Raw genomic sequence first — 21633 nt, 5'->3', positions numbered from 1 at the left:
CTGACCAACACCAGCTGGATTTCATAGATGACATCCACACCTACTTGGCTGATGGTCACTCAATAACCAATAAACAAAAGGAGTAACAACATTCAGCATGCATGTGCAGGTTACAGGAGCACTGGCACACAGCATGTTTGGGAAAGCCACCTGCACATTGAAAACTTGCTGTTGATGTTAAGCTTGTGTCTCCTGACCAAAGCCTTTCAAACCTCATCTGTGTTCATGTCTTCATTTCTAGTATGAGGAATCGTCACATTTGTTTTCCCTCCTGCATCAGGATCAGACTGGGGATGTCATCCAGAGAATCCACTTGGCATGGCCTTATAAGGACATCTCAACACATTCAGCTAACCCTATTGGTGGAAACTGGTTGCTATTGGTTACCAAAATATACACTATCCCTGAATGATCACCACGTCTCGGCAGATCAGAGAGAGCCTGGAACAACCCCCCTCTTTTGCCAAGTGGACTGGTCCCAAATCAGAGAAATGATGCAATGGTTCTGCAGGATTGTGAAAGGAGAAACTTACATCTAAGGTTGGAATATTTAGCCTAAAACCCACAAAGTCTTGGACAGATTTGCATAGAACTTGGACTGTCTTGGACTCAAGCTGGCCAAAATTCACCTCCACACCATAACATGGTTTGGTCCGAAATCCACCCCCATACATAAACATGGTTCAGTCCAAAATCAACCTCCTGAATTTTCAACATCCTGTGATTCTAGACTGATCCAATCTCAATTCAGAAGGGGAGGGGAACGCTGTTGGGAAGGTTGTTGACTTGTTCTCGGACAGAAGAAAATGTTGAATCATTTCTCTGACTGGAAATTTTGCTGAATACAAATTGGACCCAACGTTTCCAGGCCGTCTCGATGTGCCAGACTCGGTGTGGAACACTTCTAGTTACGTTTCTTACATTGCTACTTAATTACCCTAACGTCATAGCTAAAGCCAAGCTAACGGCCATAATCAGAAAAGTGCTGCACTCCCCCAGGTAAAGTGGGCTGGTCCGAAATTAGCCAATCAGATGGTTCCGTTTGTCAGCTGTAAATTTGACCTTGCAGAGTATACCACCATATTGTTTAGATATATCAAACAGCAGAGTCAAGGTCATAATGGAGGAAGGTGGTTACTGCAGAAACTGAAGGAATATGAAACAGTCTCTGCCATTGGATGAGCCAAAATGTAAGATGTCTCTCTATTGGCTAAAATAATCATGGCCTGCAATTTTACAACATGATTTTTACAACATGATTTGAATGTCGATTCGATCAATAGCACCCCCCCGACCTTTAAAAATCTTTTTTTCACTGAACTGTTATACTTTTGCAAACCGTAACTTAGGCTGTTCAGTAGACGGGAGACTTTTCACAGTTAAGTACATCAAAGTAGGGACAATAAGCTATATATGTTTACAGCTGTTCCGGGCATGCAGGAAGCTCACCCCTCCCACACAGAATGGCATGATCCACCACATACAACATGATACTGGTGTGGGTCACACCACTCCCTTCAGAGGGGTGGGTAGGTACACTTGAGTTGACCTGCAAACGGCAGAAGCATTGCAGGTCGGATGCTGGAGCTTTTCATGGACTTTTTTAGGTTGTCTTGAATTTTTTCTCTCAATTTTGTATCTATGAGCATCGGACGAGGGCAACAGAGGTCAAGGTTCAGAGGTCGGCGTCTGGGTCGCGTCCTCGTCAAGACGTGCTGCAGGTATCGCCTATGCTGAACAAAACAAGCCGTCAGGACAGCAGGATCAGTACCAGGGGTCACAATTCACAACAACAACAACAACACAGCATGTTATAAAAAAACACAACAACACAGGCTTTCCTTCAGCACAACACAAAACAGCTCTCGAACTTAACCACAGAATCAGTACCAGGGGCACTTCAACACAAACCAGCTGGTACCTCGATGAAGGTCAGACATCCAGGTAATAAGATATGCAAGGTAACAGTTCCTCAAGCAACTGGGCGGCTTTTTGAAACGGTCAGACGTTTAAGGCAGCATCTACTACCTTCCGCCAGGGACTGGATGAGATTTCTGGTTTACCAGGTTTTAAGCAAAAACTATGAATTGATATTTATTCAAGACAACTTTTAGAAAGTCTGATAGGAAAGAAAAATAAGTTACGATTGGTGAACCATGAGCTGGATGCTACCTGAAATATCTGACCGTTTCCCAAATCTATCCAGTTGCTTGAGTAACTGTTGCCTTCAAAATTTCTGATTCTTCACAAATTGCCAAGTTAACAGAATGTTGGGAAAGTTAGTCTTCTAATGGTGATAAAAACACAGGTGGGAATTTGTGCAGAAAGTTGGTGAGTAAGAAAGGGGAGAAAAGGACGGAATGAGAGGGGGAAAGAGGATCAGTCTCTCGTCTGAGCATCTCTACATGTTATGATGTCATACACGAGTTGTGTGCTGATGTTACACTGGATGTGCTGATGTTGTGTACGAGATGTGCCTATGTCATACACAAGACGTCCTGATGTTATACACAAAATGTGTTGATGTCATGCACGAGATGTGCAAATGTCATACACGAGATGTGCTGATGTCATACATGAGATGTGCTGATGTCATGCACCAGATGTGTTGATGTCATGCACCAGATGTGCTGATGTCATGCACCAGAATTCTTTTAAAACTACACAGACTTCAGTCCCTGGGCACTGCAATGTTCATTATGCCATAGAGACAATAAACGTGCCGATGTCATACACTACTGACAGGAACTTGTCCATGTTTATCCTCAGGTCTGGCATGGAACTACAGGGACCCCTTCCCAGCATGACACGACCTTGGGGACCACCCTCCCCAGCATGAGACGACCTTGGGGACCGACCTCCCCAGCATGACACGACCTCAGGAACCCCCTCCCCAGCATAATTCGACCTTGGGGGAAATTTGTCCCTGCCACAGACAAGTTGTGAATTCCTTGCCTTGTGACGGGCGAGTCTTCTGACTTTCTTGACCCAAAATGTTGAAAGCTTCTTCACAAGGCTGCCCAAGTGACCTTCAATATCTGCCTTATGCCAGAAATCTGGTGATTTTCAAAGTCAGGGGACTGTGTGTTTTTAATGGTTTCCATGGCAACATGACAATTCAGTCACCAGAGGTTTCTTCTCTGTTCTTGACCTCATCTGACCCCGTACGGCCAACGTTCAGGGTGCCGACTGTTTTGGTGTCGTCTGGCGACGGGGAGAGCTTCCGCTTTCTGGGATGCTGTTGGCTGATTTTGACCTCTGACCCCTCTGTACCAGGACAGGTCCACAGTGACAGACAGGGGGGGGGGGCAGGGAAGAACAGAAGAGAAGGGGGAATGGAGAGAACAGCAGGACAGCAAGAACAAAACAGGTGACAAGATGGAAAACTTTTAAACAAGACAAAACCAAAAGTGCCGACTGTAGAAGTAGTACAGGTACAGGTGCAGGTGTGGTACTACATGTACAGTAGAAGTAGTACAGGTGCAGGTGTGGTACTACATGTACAGTAGAAGTAGTACAGGTGCAGGTGCAGGTGTGGTACTACATGTACAGTAGAAGTAGTACAGGTGCAGGTGTGGTACTACATGTACAGTAGAAGTAGTACAGGTGCAGGTGTGGTACTACATGTACAGTAGAAGTAGTACAGGTGCAGGTGTGGTACTACATGTACAGTAGAAGTAGTACAGGTGCAGGTGCAGGTGTGGTACTACATGTACAGTAGAAGTAGTACAGGTGCAGGTGTGGTACTACATGTACAGTAGAAGTAGTACAGGTGCAGGTGTGGTACTACATGTACAGTAGAAGTAGTACAGGTGCAGGTGTGGTACTACATGTACAGTAGAAGTAGTACAGGTGCAGGTGCAGGTGTGGTACTACATGTACAGTAGAAGTAGTACAGGTGCAGGTGTGGTACTACATGTACAGTAGAAGTAGTGCAGGTGCAGGTGTGGTACTACATGTACAGTAGAAGTAATACAGGTGCATGTGTGGTACTACATGTACAGTAGAAGTAGTACAGGTGCAGGTGTGGTACTACATGTACAGTAGAAGTAGTACAGGTGCAGGTGCAGGTGTGGTACTACATGTACAGTAGAAGTAGTACAGGTGCAGGTGTGGTACTACATGTACAGTAGAAGTAGTACAGGTGCTCGTGTGGTACTACATGTACAGTAGAAGTAGTACAGGTGCAGGTGTGGTACTACATGTACAGTAGAAGTAATACAGGTGCATGTGTGGTACTACATGTACAGTAGAAGTAGTACAGGTGCAGGTGTGGTACTACATGTACAGTAGAAGTAGTACAGGTGCAGGTGCAGGTGTGGTACTACATGTACAGTAGAAGTAGTACAGGTGCAGGTGTGGTACTACATGTACAGTAGAAGTAGTACAGGTGCAGGTGTGGTACTACATGTACAGTAGAAGTAGTACAGGTGCAGGTGTGGTACTACATGTACAGTAGAAGTAGTGCAGGTGCAGGTGTGGTACTACATGTACAGTAGAAGTAATACAGGTGCATGTGTGGTACTACATGTACAGTAGAAGTAGTACAGGTGCAGGTGTGGTACTACATGTACAGTAGAAGTAGTGCAGGTGCAGGTGCAGGTGTGGTACTACATGTACAGTAGAAGTAGTACAGGTGCAGGTGTGGAACTACATGTACAGTAGAAGTAGTACAGGTGCAGGTGTGGTACTACATGTACAGTAGAAGTAGTACAGGTGCAGGTGTGGTACTACATGTACAGTAGAAGTAGTACAGGTGCAGGTACAGGTGCAGGTGTGGTACTACATGTACAGGTAGGAGGAGATTTCTCACCTGAAGCTGAGTTACCTATAAGTGGCAGTTTCCCATACAGCAACTTCTGCACATAGTCCACCACCTCCTTGTAGATCAGATCTGAAACAGGACACAAACAGGGTAGTCAGGAACAGGACACAAACAGGGTAGTCAGGAGCAGGACACAAACAGGGTAGTCAGGAGCAGGACACAAACAGGACACAAACAGGGTAGTCAGGAACAGGACACAAACAGGGTAGTCAGGAGCAGGACACAAACAGGACACAAACAGGGTGGTCAGGAACAGGACACAAACAGGGTAGTCAGGAACAGGACACAAACAGGACACAAACAGGGTTGTCAGGAACAGGACACAAACAGGGTAGTCAGGAACAGGACACACACAGGACACAAACAGGACACAAACAGGGTAGTCAGGAACAGGACACAAACAGGGTAGTCAGGAACAGGACACAAACAGGGTAGTCAGGAACAGGACACAAACAGGACACAAACAGGACGTCGGACACAAACAGGGTAGTCAGGAACAGGACACAAACAGGGTGGTCAGGAACAGGACACAAACAGGATATCCAATGCTTTGAAAGCTGCTGCCTCAGTAGAGATTTGTTGACAGATACGTCGCTTCATAGTGTCTGTCAACAGCTACTTTACCCCACCTTCGTACTACAGTTAGACTGTAACTCACCTTTCCATAGTTCTACTGTAACTCACCTTTCCATTGTTCTACTGTAACTCACCTTTCCATTGTTCTACTGTAACTCACCTTTCCATTGTTCTACTGTAACTCACCTTTCCATTGTTCTACTGTAACTCACCTTTCCATTGTTCTACTGTAACTCACCTTTCCATTGCTCTACTGTAACTCACCTTTCCATTGTTCTACTGTAACTCACCTTTCCATTGTTCTACTGTAACTCACCTTTCCATTGTTCTACTGTAACTCACCTTTCCATTGTTCTACTGTAACTCACCTTTCCATTGTTCTACTGTAACTCACCTTTCCATTGTTCTACTGTAACTCACCTTTCCATTGTTCTACTGTAACTCACCTTTCCATTGTTCTACTGTGTGCTCTCTCTCGTCGATCGAGTGGTCGTAGGGAATCGGGGCGGGCTGCAAAACAGACACGGCAGAAATTATCTCAGGTTAGAGTCCAACAGGACAGGAACTGCAAAGTCTACCATGCTCCATGTGTTTCTATGCTGCTAAAAGTTTTGCATTGATTCGAATGATACCAAAACACAGCATTTTCCGATTAAATTCAACAATCATCATCATCATAATTCTATGCAAAACACAATAATTAGCCTTCTCCTCTCTTTAAACATGGCACCATAATTCTTGGTAAGGTGATTAAAGTATTTGTCCATCAATGACATTGCAGTGAGTTGGAAGCTGACACCGAGGTTTGAGAATATTAAAACTTTGAGAGGCAGACTGTGAGTGCTCATCATCATGTCGGCGGCTTGCGGCTTGCTTAACTATCGGGTTACATACAATAATCCCATTAACGGTTTAAACTGCACATGTGCAAGGTCAAAGGTGTAGGCCCCTAACTTGTAAATAGTTCTTGTCTAGTCCATGGTTGAGATGTCCTTCAACTTTGACATATTACCCACAGTGCATCACACTGCTCATGCACAGGCTGAACTGTGAAATGCCTTATTGCAAAATACTTGAACTGAATTTGCTTTTCTGACTTTTAAAAACATGAAACAAACACTGTTAAGTCCAACCTGTTCCCTTCCCCCAACAGAAAATGCTATTGAAACAAACATGTTTAACTGTTTGTTTGTTTATTTATTTATTTGTTTTATTCCCCAACCAGAAAAATGAAAATGAAACAACACTTACACTTACCCCCTCCACCTCACTCGGGTCGTACCACACGTTGACATAGGGGTGTTGCAGGGCTTGGTCGACTGTTATCCTCTTGTAGGGGTCGATCACTAGCATCTTGGACAGGAGGTCCCGGGCCTGGCTCGCTGCAGGGGGGAAGCGTCGGGTTAAATCAACAAACAAATCAACAAACATCCTGCAGCACAAAATGCACTTTTAACTTTCGCTCCCCAAACTGATGCCATGCTCCCTCTGCACATCCCAAATCTGATGGAAGGGGTACAGAAATAAATAAGAAAACAAAGTTAGCAAAACGAGTTTCAATACGGCTGACTTTTCCACAGCTTTCTTAGAATCAGGACATTTTCTCAAGCTTTTCTGTTGAAGGAGACACATTTTTTTCATATCCCTTAACTCCACGAGACTCCACGAAGTCTGGATGATAGAGAAGAAAAATAAAATTGACGGGGCTTAAAACAAGTCTGCTGCAGTTGAATATTTGACGAAGAAATTCCAGAGTTGAATCTGCAGTGCTACAATTTGACATGAACTCTTGCCTGCCTGGCATGTGCTATTCTCACCTTTATTGATGGTACGACAGATCTAATGGACCCAGAAATTTTACTTATATCAAGGGGGGTTTCTTTAGTTTACACCCGTCAACCCAGCAGGATCCTTTTGTCCCCCCCCCCCCTCCAGTTTCGCAGTGGGAATTTACTGCAGCCTCTATAGGGGTGAGAAGGCCTGGTCTCCTGTATGGGTACACACACATTGAAAACTGCCCGAGAACACCACTCAAGGGACTGGCGGTCTGTGTGGACAGGTTGTCACTTTAGACTCCGGGGTTCTTAACGCTTGTGTCAACAGGAAAAACTATCTATAGGACCACCAAAACATGGTCCCATTGGCCAGGTGGTCCTTATGTAGAGGTGGTCACTTGTACAGGTTTGACTGTATGTATATATAAACATGACATTGCTCATGTACACTTACATCCTGTATATATATACACATGTACATGTCACACAAGCCGACTGGACTGATGAACAGCTGTTAGAGTTCCACACTGCGCCGTGCTCATGCCATTACAACCCTGCTGCAACTGCCACGCACAAACCTCCATTACAACCCTGCTGCAACTGCCACGCACAAACCGCCATGCTGGCAAAACCTCAACCCCACCTTTCTCCCTCTTTCCTTCATACTATCAAAAACTGGCAATAAAGTCGTCATCATTGACATATATCAGAAATTTTGTTGCCTGGTTTCTCCCTATGTCTGTTTATTGGAATCTTCCAACATGCAACATTTGAGGTGAACTTGGTCTACACCATTCATTTAGAGGGGTGTGCCATCTCTTCTTTCCAAGATTGCAAACTGCAAAGTTGTTAGATGGAAATAAGCCTGTTCATGGTTCCAACTGCGCATGCTCAGCAAAATGCACTGTGGGTAATATGTCAAAGGTGAATGTTGACTTGACCATTCTTGCTACATTAGCCTGAGTGTTGTCCTGTTTCAGTTCCAGGCTCTGCCTTCACAGCGAACAGACGACACTCAGGCTATGATTCATGTCCAGATGTGCTTTGCTTATGTCTCAGGGGCCTTCACCTTTGACATATTACCCACAATGCATTTTGCTGCACATGCACAGTTGAAACCATGAACCTCCTTATTGAGATTTCCGTTTCTGTTCCCCTTCCCTTCACCACATCCAGCCTTCACCACATCCAGCCGCCACACCACAGAGATATGTTTCTCCTGCCCCATTCCTGCCCGGGCAACACAAAAGCGCAGAAAAACCGCCAACGGAAAAATTCAGCCAAATCACAGTGCAAACAGCCACAGCTGCTACCTTTGCCTGCAGTTCTAACCCCAGCTGCTAGGGGGAATTTCCCATGGTCCTTTGAGCCTGCGAATTGGTCCCCACGGGTCTTTGGGCCTGCGGGTTGAAAGTGAGTTCAAGGTCGTTAGAACTACAGGATCGCTTTCCTGCAAATCAAGCAAATACCATGGCAACCAATCACATTGTTTGTTTGAATTTTGATCTTTTGGGGCAAACCATCTCTGTTGAAGGGGGCAAAATTTTGGAATCAGCATTTGGGCTAGAAAAAGGAGAAAATATCAACATGGTGTGACTGCATTCATTACCCATATCTGTATGCCACACACCCCTGAAATAACATGGAACAGTCCAAAACTGGTGAGGGGGGTTGAAGGAACCACAGGAGTCCAGTCATGCATCATCATCATTAACACCGCACATATCGAATTACACACACAACCAGCATGGAGGACGATCAGATATTGATTACAAGTAACCATGACAACGGTCAATACTGCAGAAATATCCCCCCGTCGCTCACCTTTCAACTTGTTGTGTTCGGTGGACTCGGCGGGGAACAAGACGTCTGGGAAGAGCTTCTCGAAGGAGTACCCGGCGTACTTGGGTCTGTTCTCCACGTAGTTCCTCACCGTCGGCTGCAGCCTCTTCATGAAGTCCTGCGACGGCGTGCCCAGCTGCTCGATGATCTTATTCCACTGGTCGATATCTGAGACGCATGGGTTAAGGGCCACCACACAACCTGCGCTCTCATTGGTCAACAAAACACAATCTGCACTCTCATTGGTCAGTCCTACCACAACCTGCACTATAACCTGTGCTCTCATTGGTCAGTCCTACCACAACCTGCGCTCTCATTGGTCAGTCCTACCACAACCTGCACTTTCATTGGTCAGCAAGACATTACCTGCGCTCTCATTGGTCAGTCCTACTATAACCTGTGCTCTCATTGGTCAGTCCTACTATAACCTGTGCTCTCATTGATCAGTCCTACTATAACCTGCACTCTCATTGGTCAGTCCTACTATAAGTTGCCCTCTCATTGGTCAGCAAGACATAACCTGTGCTCTCATTGGTCAGTCCTACTACAACCTGCACTCTCATTGGTCAATCCTACCACAACCTGCGCTCTCATTGTTCAGTCCTGCCACAACCTGTGCTCTCATTGGTCATTTCGAACTTGGGATCACAGGTGATTATGAGGTAACTGTAGTAAAAATCTGGGATGTAGATAATTGTTTTGATTGGATAACTTAAAATTTCGTTTGCACAACCCATTCTACCGTCATTATGAGTAAGCAAATCATAAATTTGATAATTATTGATATAACATCAAAGTGGTACAAGTTTTAAAGAAAAATGAAGATAAATTATCTTAAACGAAGAAAATAGTCATAACATAATTGTTTCAAAACAAAATCAAAAACGGAGTTCCATTTCTGGGAGTTTTGTTTGGCTAAAAGATCTTTCATTTTCAATGGGGTCGGAACCTTTCAATTCCAAGTATCACAAAGGGTTAAAAAAAGGCTTTTCAGGTTGTTGCAGACTCACATGTGTTTGGATTAGAACCCCTGACTCAAGAAACGGTTCAGAAACTTTTTAGCAAAGCTTGACATTACAGTCAGATGCGAGATAACAAATCGTACCAATTTCATTTCCCATTTCTTGCAGACTTTCAGGTGAAAATTCTGCATGCTAGAAGAGGATGTGGTCGGTCCCGGGAAAGAGAACAATTCTCGTCCCTGCTCATTAGTCTGATTGGTTCCTTACTACACCCTGCGCTCTCATTGGTCCGTAAGCAATTTCAGAATTGTTCTGATTGGTTAACAAGAGAGGATACGGTCTGTCCCGGGAAAGAGAACAGTTCCCTTCACCGTCTCCCCCAATATACAGCCCATCGACCAGATGTCAACTAAAACACACGTAAAAACCAAATCAGCCTCAACCACCCCTACAGACATGTGGTACTGTCCAGGTTTACCATGTCTTTCTCTGTACTGTTCCTTGCTTCTGGGCCAGTCCAAATGACAAACAGGGGTGAGCAACAACTCCCCACTACATGTTGTATAAAGTGGTACATGTGTACTACCAAAATTAATATATTTTTTCTGTCAAGTAATTCCATTTTTGGGGGACTAGTCCACTGATAGAATAGGGGTGGTGAAGACATGTAAATTAAAACAAAATGCATGCAATGTATGAGACTGGAGCAGCCAATATTGACAATATTCACCAAACAAAATGTGTCTGTTTAGAGAGTGACAAAGAATAAACATTGAGAAGCAAAATAAACCGGCAGAAAAGAATTAGTTGCAAAAGAAAGACTGAAATAAACAGGAGTAAATATGCATAAACTATTGGTTAGCTGCTTTCTGTGGGCATGTAGGAGCTGAACAAACAGATCTTGGTTGGTGTAACATTTGCAAATGTTGGCTGGTCCCCAGAAAAACAGGTACTCACAGAAAGGAGCGAACCAAGGTCAAACCAAGGACAGAAGGATACGGTCGGTGCCGGGAAAGAGCACTCCGCCCCGGACTATTTCCCCACATATACAGCCCATGGACCAGATGTCAACTAAAACACACATATACAGCCCATGGACCAGATGTCAACTAAAACACACATATACAGCCCATGGACCAGATGTCAACTAAAACACATAAATACTACATTTTGTTGCCTCTCCATTCGAACAGAAATACTGAACCTGACCACCCCTATCCTTATGAGCCATGGTATGAGCCAAATTCACATAATGGGTCATTTAAAGTTTTCTATCGATTTCTATTTGAAACAGAAAAATACCCCCTCTCATTCCATCTCCCACGTCCATCATTCAGGATCACATCCCCTTCAAATTGGTTTAGCCCATTGATGCTGACTGTGAAACCTTTTAAGTTGGACTGGTGCACACAAGGAATAGGGGTGATGAAGTCGAGCAGGATACTTAGAATAACCATTCACGAGTACTCGGTTATACTTGACCACCCCAACTTTGGTGTGGTATGGTCCTTCTCAATTTCACGAGGCTTGATTTCGGACAGCACCACTCCATGTATAGGGGTGATCATCAGACCAAACTATAACTTTTGAGTAAAAAGCTTTGATTAAATCTAAGTCTGGGGCATGACTGAACATACAGAAGAAACGGAACTAAGAAAAACTGCACAGAAGACTTTGGAATCTCAGGGTTCTAGCGAGGGCATTTTAGCGCACACTATTATCTGCAACCCCCACGCTACATGTAGGACCACTATGCTTATTTTACACTACATGTAGGGTAGTGATACTTTGCTAGTATTTACCTGTGTAATAATGTCAAACGTGAAAAACATTGATATGACTTCCAATGGGTGCCCTTAGAATGTCAATCTCAATATCTTCTCACCGCGTAAGGACCCCCTTCCACACCACCCACTACCGTTACGCTCAAGTAAAATCCTGGCCGGAACCCTGAGAAGCCGCCACACGACAGAGCTGGAAACACAGCTGCCACAGGAAAACAACAAGGCAGAAAAACTCCACACACGCATGCCACCTGGTTATTATGGATTGTATTCATGATTGATCGACACTCGCACAAAACCAGCACCCCAGCGAGGCGCCCGCACAAACCAGCACCCAGCGATCAGTAAGGTAAGGATACGATCATTGCCGCGGAACACAATTTTCCCGCGAACCATCTCGCCAAAAATGCATCCAACCGACCAAACATCAACTACAGAGGCAGAGAGAAAGAGAGCAGGTTAGCAAGCACTTGTGGTTAGCAGGCATGTTACACAGGCACGCACATATACATACACACACACACACACACGCACATATACATGCACACACACACACATGCACACACACACACATGCACATATACATGCACACACACACACATACACACACACATGCACATATACATACACACACACACACACACACATGCACATATACATGCACACACACACACACACACACACACATGCACATATACATGCACACACACACACACACATACACACACACACACATACATACACACACGCACACACATGTACACACACATAAACACACCTGTACAGAAAAGTGTGCACAGCAGGTTAGTACATACACAAACATACAAAGTCAGTTCCCTTATGCGCATGCAGACACAATTTGGAACAAGCAATTAGGATCTAAGATCTTAGCGAAGGGCTCCAAATACTTGCTTCCTTGTTTCCATTAACACCAGATCCATGATAGCTAAATTTGTATTCTTCTCTGATTGCGAGGCTGCAAATTGTTTATTGTCTTCTATTCTTCAGGTTGGTATTTTGAGCCCTTTTATCGTGCATCGTTAGTTTCATTCACAACATTGGCAGCAGGCAAGGAGGCACAGACGGGAGTTAGTACTGTTACCATGGTTACTGGACAATAATCACAAGTACAGAACAGAGGAAGGTACAGAAAAAGACCTTACAAGGCTTCTTATTCTCACTGTAGCATTACTTACAAGTTACTTTTGCCGTTTTTTAAATCAAAGTTGTAATTTATTTCTAACACAAAACATTGGACTCACCCAAATTTTCCACTGATCAACTCCAGTCTTAGTCAGGGAATGGGCGATCCACTAACTCTGTGACGTCAAGTCATGCAGCCAATAGAACACTTGACTTACTGAGCAGAAAGTCACCACTAAAAACAACATCCAGCCTTTACAACCATCCCTGAACAGAGTCGGGGGGCGCCATAGACTTTCTGCAACTTATGACCCACGGCTCACCGAGTCACATGTTCCGTCTACACAACGTGACGTCACAGAAGTGGTGGATCGCTGACTCCTTTAAGACTGGAGCAACCATTGATCAGTCAAATTGGGCGAGTTCTTATTTATTTTGAGCTGGCGATTACAGTTCAACTTTGATTCAGCCTTACAAGGCTCATTCTCACTGTTACTTCACTACAAACAAACAAACAAACAAACAAACGCTGTTACCGTTTTCGGTGTAGCCCATGCCCAGGATGACCTCGGGTGCCCTGTAGTACCGCGTCACCACGTAGGGCGTCATCATGAAGCTCGTGCCCGCCGTTCTCGCCAGCCCGAAGTCCAGAATCTTTAGCGTACAGTCGGACTTCACCACGATATTACTGGGTTTCAAGTCCTGACAGAACAGTGCAGAAATGTTACTAACAGTCGGACTTCACCACGATATTACTGGGTTTCAAGTCCTGACAGAACAGTACAGAAATGTTACTAACAACAGTCGGACTTCACCACGATATTACTGGGTTTCAAGTCCTGACAGAACAGTACAGAAATGTTACTAACAACAGTCGGACTTCACCACGATATTACTGGGTTTCAAGTCCTGACAGAACAGTACAGAAATGTTACTAACAACAGTCGGACTTCACCACGATATTACTGGGTTTCAAGTCCTGACAGAACAGAACAGAAATGTTACTAACAACAGTCGGACTTCACCACGATATTACTGGGTTTCAAGTCCTGACAGAACAGAACAGAAATGTTACTAACAACAGTCGGACTTCACCACGATATTACTGGGTTTCAAGTCCTGACAGAACAGTGCAGAAATGTTACTAACAACAGTCGGACTTCACCACGATATTACTGGGTTTCAAGTCCTGACATCGAGGAAGAACGCAGAAATTAGTGAATACATTCATCAGGTTGGTAAATGACAGAATAAACAAAGTCCATAGTTCACAGTTTGAAGTGTGCAAATTCAAACAAAATGTCAGCTATTGTAGCTTTTGTTGGTTGTAATTCAGTACAGTTACAAACAGGGACTCAAATCTGCTCTTTGTAATCTGCAATTTGGAAGGAGGGAATAACGCTGAAGAGAAGTGCACTGACTGTGGATGATGCCAGGGGGAGGGAGTGAGGAGGGTCGAGGGAGTGAGGGGGGAGTGAGTGAGGGGGGAGTGAGTGAGGGGGGAGGGAGTGAGGGGGAGGGAGTGAGGGGGGAGGGAGTGAGGGGGGGGGAGGGAGTGAGGGGGAGGGAGTGAGGGGGGAGGGAGTGAGGGGGGGGAGGGAGTGAGGGGGAGGGAGTGAGGGGGAGGGAGTGAGGGGGAGGGAGTGAGGGGGAGGGAGTGAGGGGGGAGGGAGTGAGGGGGGAGTGAGTGAGGGGGGAGTGAGTGAGGGGGAGTGAGTGAGGGGGAGGGAGTGAGGAGGAGGGAGTGAGGGGAGGGAGTGAGGGGAGGGAGTGAGGGGGGGGAGTGAGGGGGGGGGAGTGAGGGGGAGGGAGTGAGGGGGGAGGGAGTGAGGGGGGAGGGAGTGAGGAGGGTCGAGGGAGTGAGGGGGGAGTGAGTGAGGGGGGAGTGAGTGAGGGGGGAGGGAGTGAGGGGGAGGGAGTGAGGGGGGAGTGAGTGAGGGGGGGGAGGGAGTGAGGGGGAGGGAGTGAGGGGGGGGAGGGAGTGAGGGGGAGGGAGTGAGGGGGAGGGAGTGAGGGGGGGAGGGAGTGAGGGGGGGAGGGAGTGAGGGGGAGGGAGTGAGGGGGAGGGAGTGAGGGGGAGTGAGTGAGGGGGGAGGGAGTGAGGGGGGAGTGAGTGAGGGGGGAGTGAGTGAGGGGGAGGGAGTGAGGGGGAGTGAGTGAGGGGGGAGGGAGTGAGGGGAGGGAGTGAGGGGGGAGGGAGTGAGGGGGGAGGGAGTGAGGGGGGAGGGAGTGAGGGGGGGGAGTGAGGGGGGAGGGAGTGAGGGGGGAGGGAGTGAGGGGGGAGGGAGTGAGGGAGTGAGGGGGGAGGGAGTGAGGGGGGAGGGAGTGAGGGGGGAGGGAGTGAGGGGGGAGGGAGTGAGGGGGGAGGGAGTGAGGGGGGAGGGAGTGAGGGGGGAGGGAGTGAGGGGGGGGAGTGAGGGGGGAGGGAGTGAGGGGGGAGGGAGTGAGGGGGGAGGGAGTGAGGGAGTGAGGGGGGAGGGAGTGAGGGGGGAGGGAGTGAGGGGGGAGGGAGTGAGGGGGGAGGGAGTGAGGAGGGGGAGGGAGTGAGGAGGGGGAGGGAGTGACGGGGAGGGAGTGAATGGGGAGTGAGGGGGGGGGAGTGAGGGGGGAGGGAGTGAGGGGGGGGAGGGAGTGGGGAGTGAGGGCGAGGGAGGGAGGGGGTATGGCTGAGAATGCGTTAGGTTTCCTACTGACTCTGTGAATGATTCCGGCGGAGTGCAGGTGCTTGATGCCGCACAGCATCTGATAGAGGAGGTAGGACATGCGCTCGTGGTCCAGGTCCATCTGGATCACCTGGCACAGGTTTGCATCCATCAGCTCCATCACCAGGTACCTGCAGGGGGGCATGGGACATTAGAGACACATCAGGTCTGTGGTACATAACCATCAGCTCCATCACCAGGTACCTGCAGGGGGGCATGGGACATTAGAGACACGTCAGGTCTGTGGTACATAACCATCAGCTCCATCACCAGGTACCTGCAGGGGGGCATGGGACATTAGAGACACGTCAGGTCTGTGGTACATAACCATCAGCTCCATCACCAGGTAACTGCAGGGGGGCATGGGACATTAGAGACACGTCAGGTCTGTGGTACATAACCATCAGCTCCATCACCAGGTACCTGCAGGGGGGCATGGGACATTAGAGACACGTCAGGTCTGTGGTACATAACCATCAGCTCCATCACCAGGTACCTGCAGGGGGGCATGGGACATTAGAGACACGTCAGGTCTGTGGTACATAACCATCAGCTCCATCACCAGGTACCTGCAGGGGGGCATGGGACATTAGAGACACGTCAGGTCTGTGGTACATAACCATCAGCTCCATCACCAGGTACCTGCAGGGGGGCATGGGACATTAGAGACACGTCAGGTCTATGGTACATAAGGTTCCGGGTCGGAGTTCCAATCTGACCGGGGGTTGGCTCGCTATCGAAGCCTTTTTTGTATTAGTCCGCGGCAATGGTGATGCGGTTTTCTCGCCTGATGACCCAAATAGCATCGTTTTTAATGCGTTTTCACCGAATTTGCGTCATCGGAGATTGCTAAAAAGTTATCACATGCCTTTTTTATTTTTTTCATTTTTCAGAGACACCATTTACTACGCTTTCTCAGCATATATGCTGTGACCCCAGGAAAACTCGTTTTTTCCGAGCAGGTTCGATCAAAAAAGTGTAAAAAAATGATAATTTTCGGGTGCAAAATTTACATTTTACTATGGTTTCTACCCAAAATAAAGGAACAACAGACAAAACCGATAAATACATTGGAAAACAGCAGAAAACCGCTTTTCGATCATGTGATTACATTTTCCGTCCTACTTTTCTTGGCGGAATTGTAGCCCGTCGACCTGAGGGTGTCGGCCTACATACGAAATCGCCAAAAAACTCCGGTCCGAGACCTTAACCTTCAGCGCTCTCACCAGGTACCATGGGACATTAGAGAAACGTCAGGTCTATGGTAGCCATCAGTGCTCTTACAGGTACCTCTCTCCCCTGCACCAGTAAAGTGAAAGAAAATTGCAAGTGAGGGTTCATTGAATTTTACATTATCTTGAATACAGATTCCAAGAAAGATCCTCTGCCAAAACAGAGGAACATGGGAGTTTAGTGGGACATCAGGGAATGAGGTACTCTGGAGGTTAGTGAGCCATCATGGAACGAGGCACTTGGGAACACAATGACTTAATAATTCAGAAGATTAATGATCATTTCGTGGCTTTCCACGTGGTAAGGAACATACAAGTAAGGATGCTTTACTAACCTTACTTTGACTTGTTACTGTAAATGCAGAAATGTTCGCGATAGTTTTATGTTCGCAGTTTTCGCGGTGAACTTTCTGCGCAAACTTAAAACCGCCGCGAAACTTTTGCCCACTTATGACTGTAGCGCTACTTTTGTTTCAAACACGAACTTAAAACCACCGCGGACACTCCATTTAACCATGCGAACTTAAATGCATTTCCAGTACTGTGACAAGTGTGCGTTACTAGTGAAAGTAAACAAAGTACTTACACATCTTGAAAATCTTCTAATGACTTCTGTGGAGTGAAGACATTTAAGAGACCTATAATCTGGAAGGAGAAAAAAGACAACTTCAAGTGAAGAATTGCAACCACTAAGTAACCACATGTTTTAAAAGTATAGATATAGTACTGTGTGTATCTTCAAGTTCTTGAAGTTTTTTCTCAGTAAACATATATATTGTTTTATTTCTCTTTGCAGGCACCCAGCCACCAGGGCACTGTAGTATGAATTACAGAATTAAATTAGGAAACGATTTGTAGGTACAACATTTCAGGAGGAGAAAGGAAACGATTTGTAGGTACAACATTTCAGGAGGAGAAAGGAAACGATTTGTAGGTACAACATTTCAGGAGGAGAAAGGAAACGATTTGTAGGTACAACATTTCAGGAGGAGAAAGGAAACGATTTGTAGGTACAACATTTCAGGAGGAGAAAGGAAACGATTTGTAGGTACAACATTTCAGGAGGAGAAAGGAAACGATTTGTAGGTACAACATTTCAGGAGGAGAAAGGAAACGATTTGTAGGTACAACATTTCAGGAGGAGAAAGGAAACGATTTGTAGGTACAACATTTCAGGAGGAGAAAGGAAACGATTTGTAGGTACAACATTTCAGGAGGAGAAAGGAAACGATTTGTAGGTACAACATTTCAGGAGGAGAAAGGAAACGATTTGTAGGTACAACATTTCAGGAGGAGAAAGGAAAAGATTTGTAGGTACAACATTTCAGGAGGAGAAAGGAAAAGATTTTTAGGTACAACATTTCAGGAGGAGAAAGGAAACGATTTGTAGGTACAACATTTCAGGAGGAGAAAGGAAACGATTTGTAGGTACAACATTTCAGGAGGAGAAAGGAAACGATTTGTAGGTACAACATTTCAGGAGGAGAAAGGAAACGATTTGTAGGTACAACATTTCAGGAGGAGAAAGGAAACGATTTGTAGGTACAACATTTCAGGAGGAGAAAGGAAACGATTTGTAGGTACAACATTTCAGGAGGAGAAAGAGACGTACATTTTTGTGATTGACGAGCTTCATGAGCACGAACTCGCGGTACGCTCGCTTGGCGTGTGTCACATTCTGGAACGGCCGACTCAGCTTCTTAATCGCTACATTCTGTCCCGTCAGTGTGTCGTACGCAGCACTGAAACACAAAAATAATACCAATTAGCCAACCAACCAACCAACCAACCAACCAACCAACCAACCAACCAACCAATCAAGCAATCAATCAATCAACCAGCCAATCAATCAATCAATCAATCAACCAACCAAATCAAGCTAACCGTTGATACAGCTGTCAACATAGAGGCTCCAAATACATTTGCTTTCAACCTTTTGCGAATAATCGGCTTTCAAACAGGTTAAAGACCAGATCTGGACAACCTGCATCTTCAGTATTTCAACAAATTCAAGCACTGACCAACTACGTGCAACTTCAAAATTTAGCGCAGCAATTGTGGTGTCAGGTGTGTAACTCACCAGACGATGCCCTGCGCCGACATGGCGGCCGTAACGTTACGTACAAACACTCGTGTGTAACTCACCAGACGATGCCCTGCGCGCCCGAGCCGATGGGTTTGAGGTTCTGGTAGCGCTTCAGTACAGTAAAGGTGCTGTCCCCGACCTCCACCGTGTAGAACTGGCTGTTGGCTGCCAGCTTGCTCATCCTGAAGTGTTGTGCCAGGTGCGTCGGGTCTACAGCATCACAGAAGGCCTGGCAGTAGGCAAGGCGCAGGTCAAACTCCACCTCAGAACTCTTACACAACCATGACGGAGATCTGTGCATGCAGGGCTGCAGAAAAATCACATTGTTTGAGTCAATCAATCAATCAATCAATCAATCAATCAATCAATCAATCAATCAATCAATAACGGAAACTTGCTTGTTGGGGCTGACAAAAAAATTCATTTTGACTGTCAAAAAAACTCTTAAATTCATGACATGAAATTGATGAAAATGTATTTTCATAAGCCTGAGATGACGAGAATCAACAACATGAGCTCCCCCACTAGGAGTGGGACGGAGAAAAACTGGAGAGCGCTGGACAGAAGTGAGGACAGCTGCGTGTGTCCTGCCCCAGTAAACCGGCACTCACGGAAGATCTACCTTCAATTTCACACCTCAGGCCGCCGCACTGCAGCTACAACCTCATCAGGTAAAACCTCAGGTGTGAAGCAAGAACTTTCAATTTCACTTTCACACCAAGGCTGATGGTAGATGTTTACGGTAGATGACATAATGAGATCTAATGTTTAACTTCTTTAGTCTTTGAAAATGAGTTTCATGTACAGTGCAAATCTGTCCACACATTTTACCATGAAAACTAGTTCAATTAACAGAAAGCAATATGGCTAATCCTGTGCTTAACTAACTGAAATGGACTTATAAAATTAACCATGATTAATTACATAGTAATGATATATTCAGTTTTAAGCTTTTCTGCCTTAACCTGTACTGTGGCTGTAGCACTCTAACACCCCTTCCACAGCCTCCCTCACACATCAGGTGACCCCAAAACTCCCCCACAGTCCCCTCTCATGACATCATGTATGGCAAAGCCCCTTTCACAGCCTTCAACCTACAGAATGCCCTGATGGAGCTATATGGGGGTACCAACATGTAGATGTAGATGAATGATCAGATAACCCCAATATCTAAGCTGACATGATATATGTATACCCGGAGCTACATGTACTCCCATGGGAATGTTCCATCATATCAGAGACGTGTCGTGTACTTACCGTACATGTAACGTTAGCTCATGTTATCTGGGCATGTACATCTATTTTATACCTCCATGCAAAAAAACATGAAATTACAGGAGTATCACCATACATCGCAGTGTAGTAGACATATGACACCTCATTGTGTCTTCTATCAATACTGTGTGGCTTATAATACAAGTAGATTGTACTAGATCAATGTAAGTAGCCAGTAGTCTAAAACTAACATTGTGTCTGTTACAACTTTTGTGCAATAAACTTCGACTTGACTCAACAATCCTTCCATGTTTGGAAGGAATTCCCTGTCATCGAACATTAAAACTTTAGAAAAAACAACAACAACAGCAGCGCATTAAACACGACCAACAAAGACAAATTTACGCTTTTCATCAGATCTGTTCGGACCAACTCTCAGTAGAGTCTCGGCAGAACTGAACATTATGTGGATCCAAACCTGTTTGTCAAGGGACTAGCCGTGGCGACTACAGAAGGGCGTATTTGCTTGTATATCATAATATAATATAGCAGCTCTTCACACTATATATTGTATCATATACATGAATACAAGCCAAAACGTCCTTCTGTAGACGCCATGGGCACCAACAGACTTATCCATGGCCAGAAGAGTAAGGGTGACCCGGTGTGCTTGGCCCAGAACGCGAGCCATAGCACGGATTATATTCTGGGTCCCTCCACTAGTTCAGAGATGTGGGTTTTCCTTTTTTTCAGTCAAACCTGAGGATTGTGCACATAACATCTAACGTTACATGTACCAGCTCCGTGTAATCCTACAGGGTCTGACGGTGTGTTCATGTTTGTAATTTACACTCCGAACATCTGAACGTACGTGTAGTCCACATGAACGGGAAGGGCTATGAAAAAAAAATTTTCTGACTCTACCTGTCCATATCGCCCACAAAACCCCCGCCCCCCCCCCTATACGTGCTCATATCTGCCAGACCAGTATCAGACACCCCCCCCCCCCGTCCCAACCGTAGTCCCACTCCAATGCCAAAGCCTACCCCCCTCCCACTACCCCCTCCCACTACCCCTCCTCCCTAACCCCCTGATGAGTCATGTTTTCCTGAATCTGCCCCAAATGAAGGGAAAGCGTTCTGAGTCTGACCTACCTTCCGTCCGTCGGTTTCGGCTGTTTTCCCGCGCTGTTTTCCCTTCAGGTCGTCTGAAATCAAACTCTACTGCCGCAGGAAAACCTCCGCACCAGATTTCCGCGGAGATCCGGCGGTAAAAACTCTTCTGAACGGCCTAAAATTGATGAATACGCGAAGGAAATAGGAAGTACTGCAACCTAGAAAATACACGTCCACAACATGTGGTGACGTCATGCTCTTCTACCCCCTGCGAAGAACTTGTGTTAACGTCATCAAGAGCGACTGACGCCGTCAGAAACGCAGTACAGGAACAAAAGGATAGGGGGCGCGCTTGTACTGTGACCAGGAACCCGTG

At 46.0% G+C, this 21633-nt stretch overlaps 1 protein-coding gene across 13 annotated transcripts; it reads right to left on the bottom strand.

Annotated features, from left to right (window-relative positions):
* On the bottom strand, positions 1-21524 carry LOC136448227 (stress-activated protein kinase JNK-like). 13 transcript variants are annotated; one of them, XM_066447497.1, is made up of 14 exons: positions 21297-21524; positions 18987-19234; positions 18454-18583; positions 17428-17486; positions 15602-15740; positions 13444-13609; positions 12124-12195; positions 9001-9186; positions 8490-8576; positions 6653-6783; positions 5848-5911; positions 4814-4894; positions 3127-3267; positions 1-1728 (listed from the first exon to the last, which is right to left on the bottom strand). In XM_066447497.1, the coding sequence occupies exons 2-14, from the start codon at positions 19226-19228 to the stop codon at positions 1706-1708; spliced, it is 1521 nt and encodes a 506-aa protein (XP_066303594.1). In that variant the 5' UTR covers positions 19229-19234; positions 21297-21524; the 3' UTR covers positions 1-1705. The 13 variants fall into 13 exon arrangements, with proteins under 13 accessions (XP_066303594.1, XP_066303595.1, XP_066303596.1 ...); XM_066447498.1 differs by lacking the exon at positions 12124-12195 and adding an exon at positions 10980-11051; XM_066447499.1 differs by lacking the exon at positions 12124-12195 and adding an exon at positions 10318-10389 and having other exon boundaries at positions 6659-6783.
* Positions 21525-21633: the final 109 nt, after the last annotated feature.

Source organism: Branchiostoma lanceolatum, chromosome 14 (assembly GCF_035083965.1).
Source record: "Branchiostoma lanceolatum isolate klBraLanc5 chromosome 14, klBraLanc5.hap2, whole genome shotgun sequence".
In the NCBI taxonomy this organism is placed as follows: Eukaryota; Metazoa; Chordata; class Leptocardii; order Amphioxiformes; family Branchiostomatidae; genus Branchiostoma; species Branchiostoma lanceolatum.
This window is presented reverse-complemented; position numbering and strand designations above follow the sequence as displayed.

Coding starts and splice junctions, on each gene's coding strand:
- LOC136448227 (XM_066447497.1), bottom strand. CDS start 19,228: ATGCACAGATCTCCGTCATGGTTGTGTAAGAGTTCTGAGGTGGAGTTT. Junction 17,487..18,453: donor AGCTCGTCAATCACAAAAAT/GTACGTCTCTTT, acceptor TTCTCCTTCCAG/ATTATAGGTCTCTTAAATGT. Junction 4,895..5,847: donor CACAGTAGAACAATGGAAAG/GTGAGTTACAGT, acceptor GTCCTGTTTCAG/ATCTGATCTACAAGGAGGTG.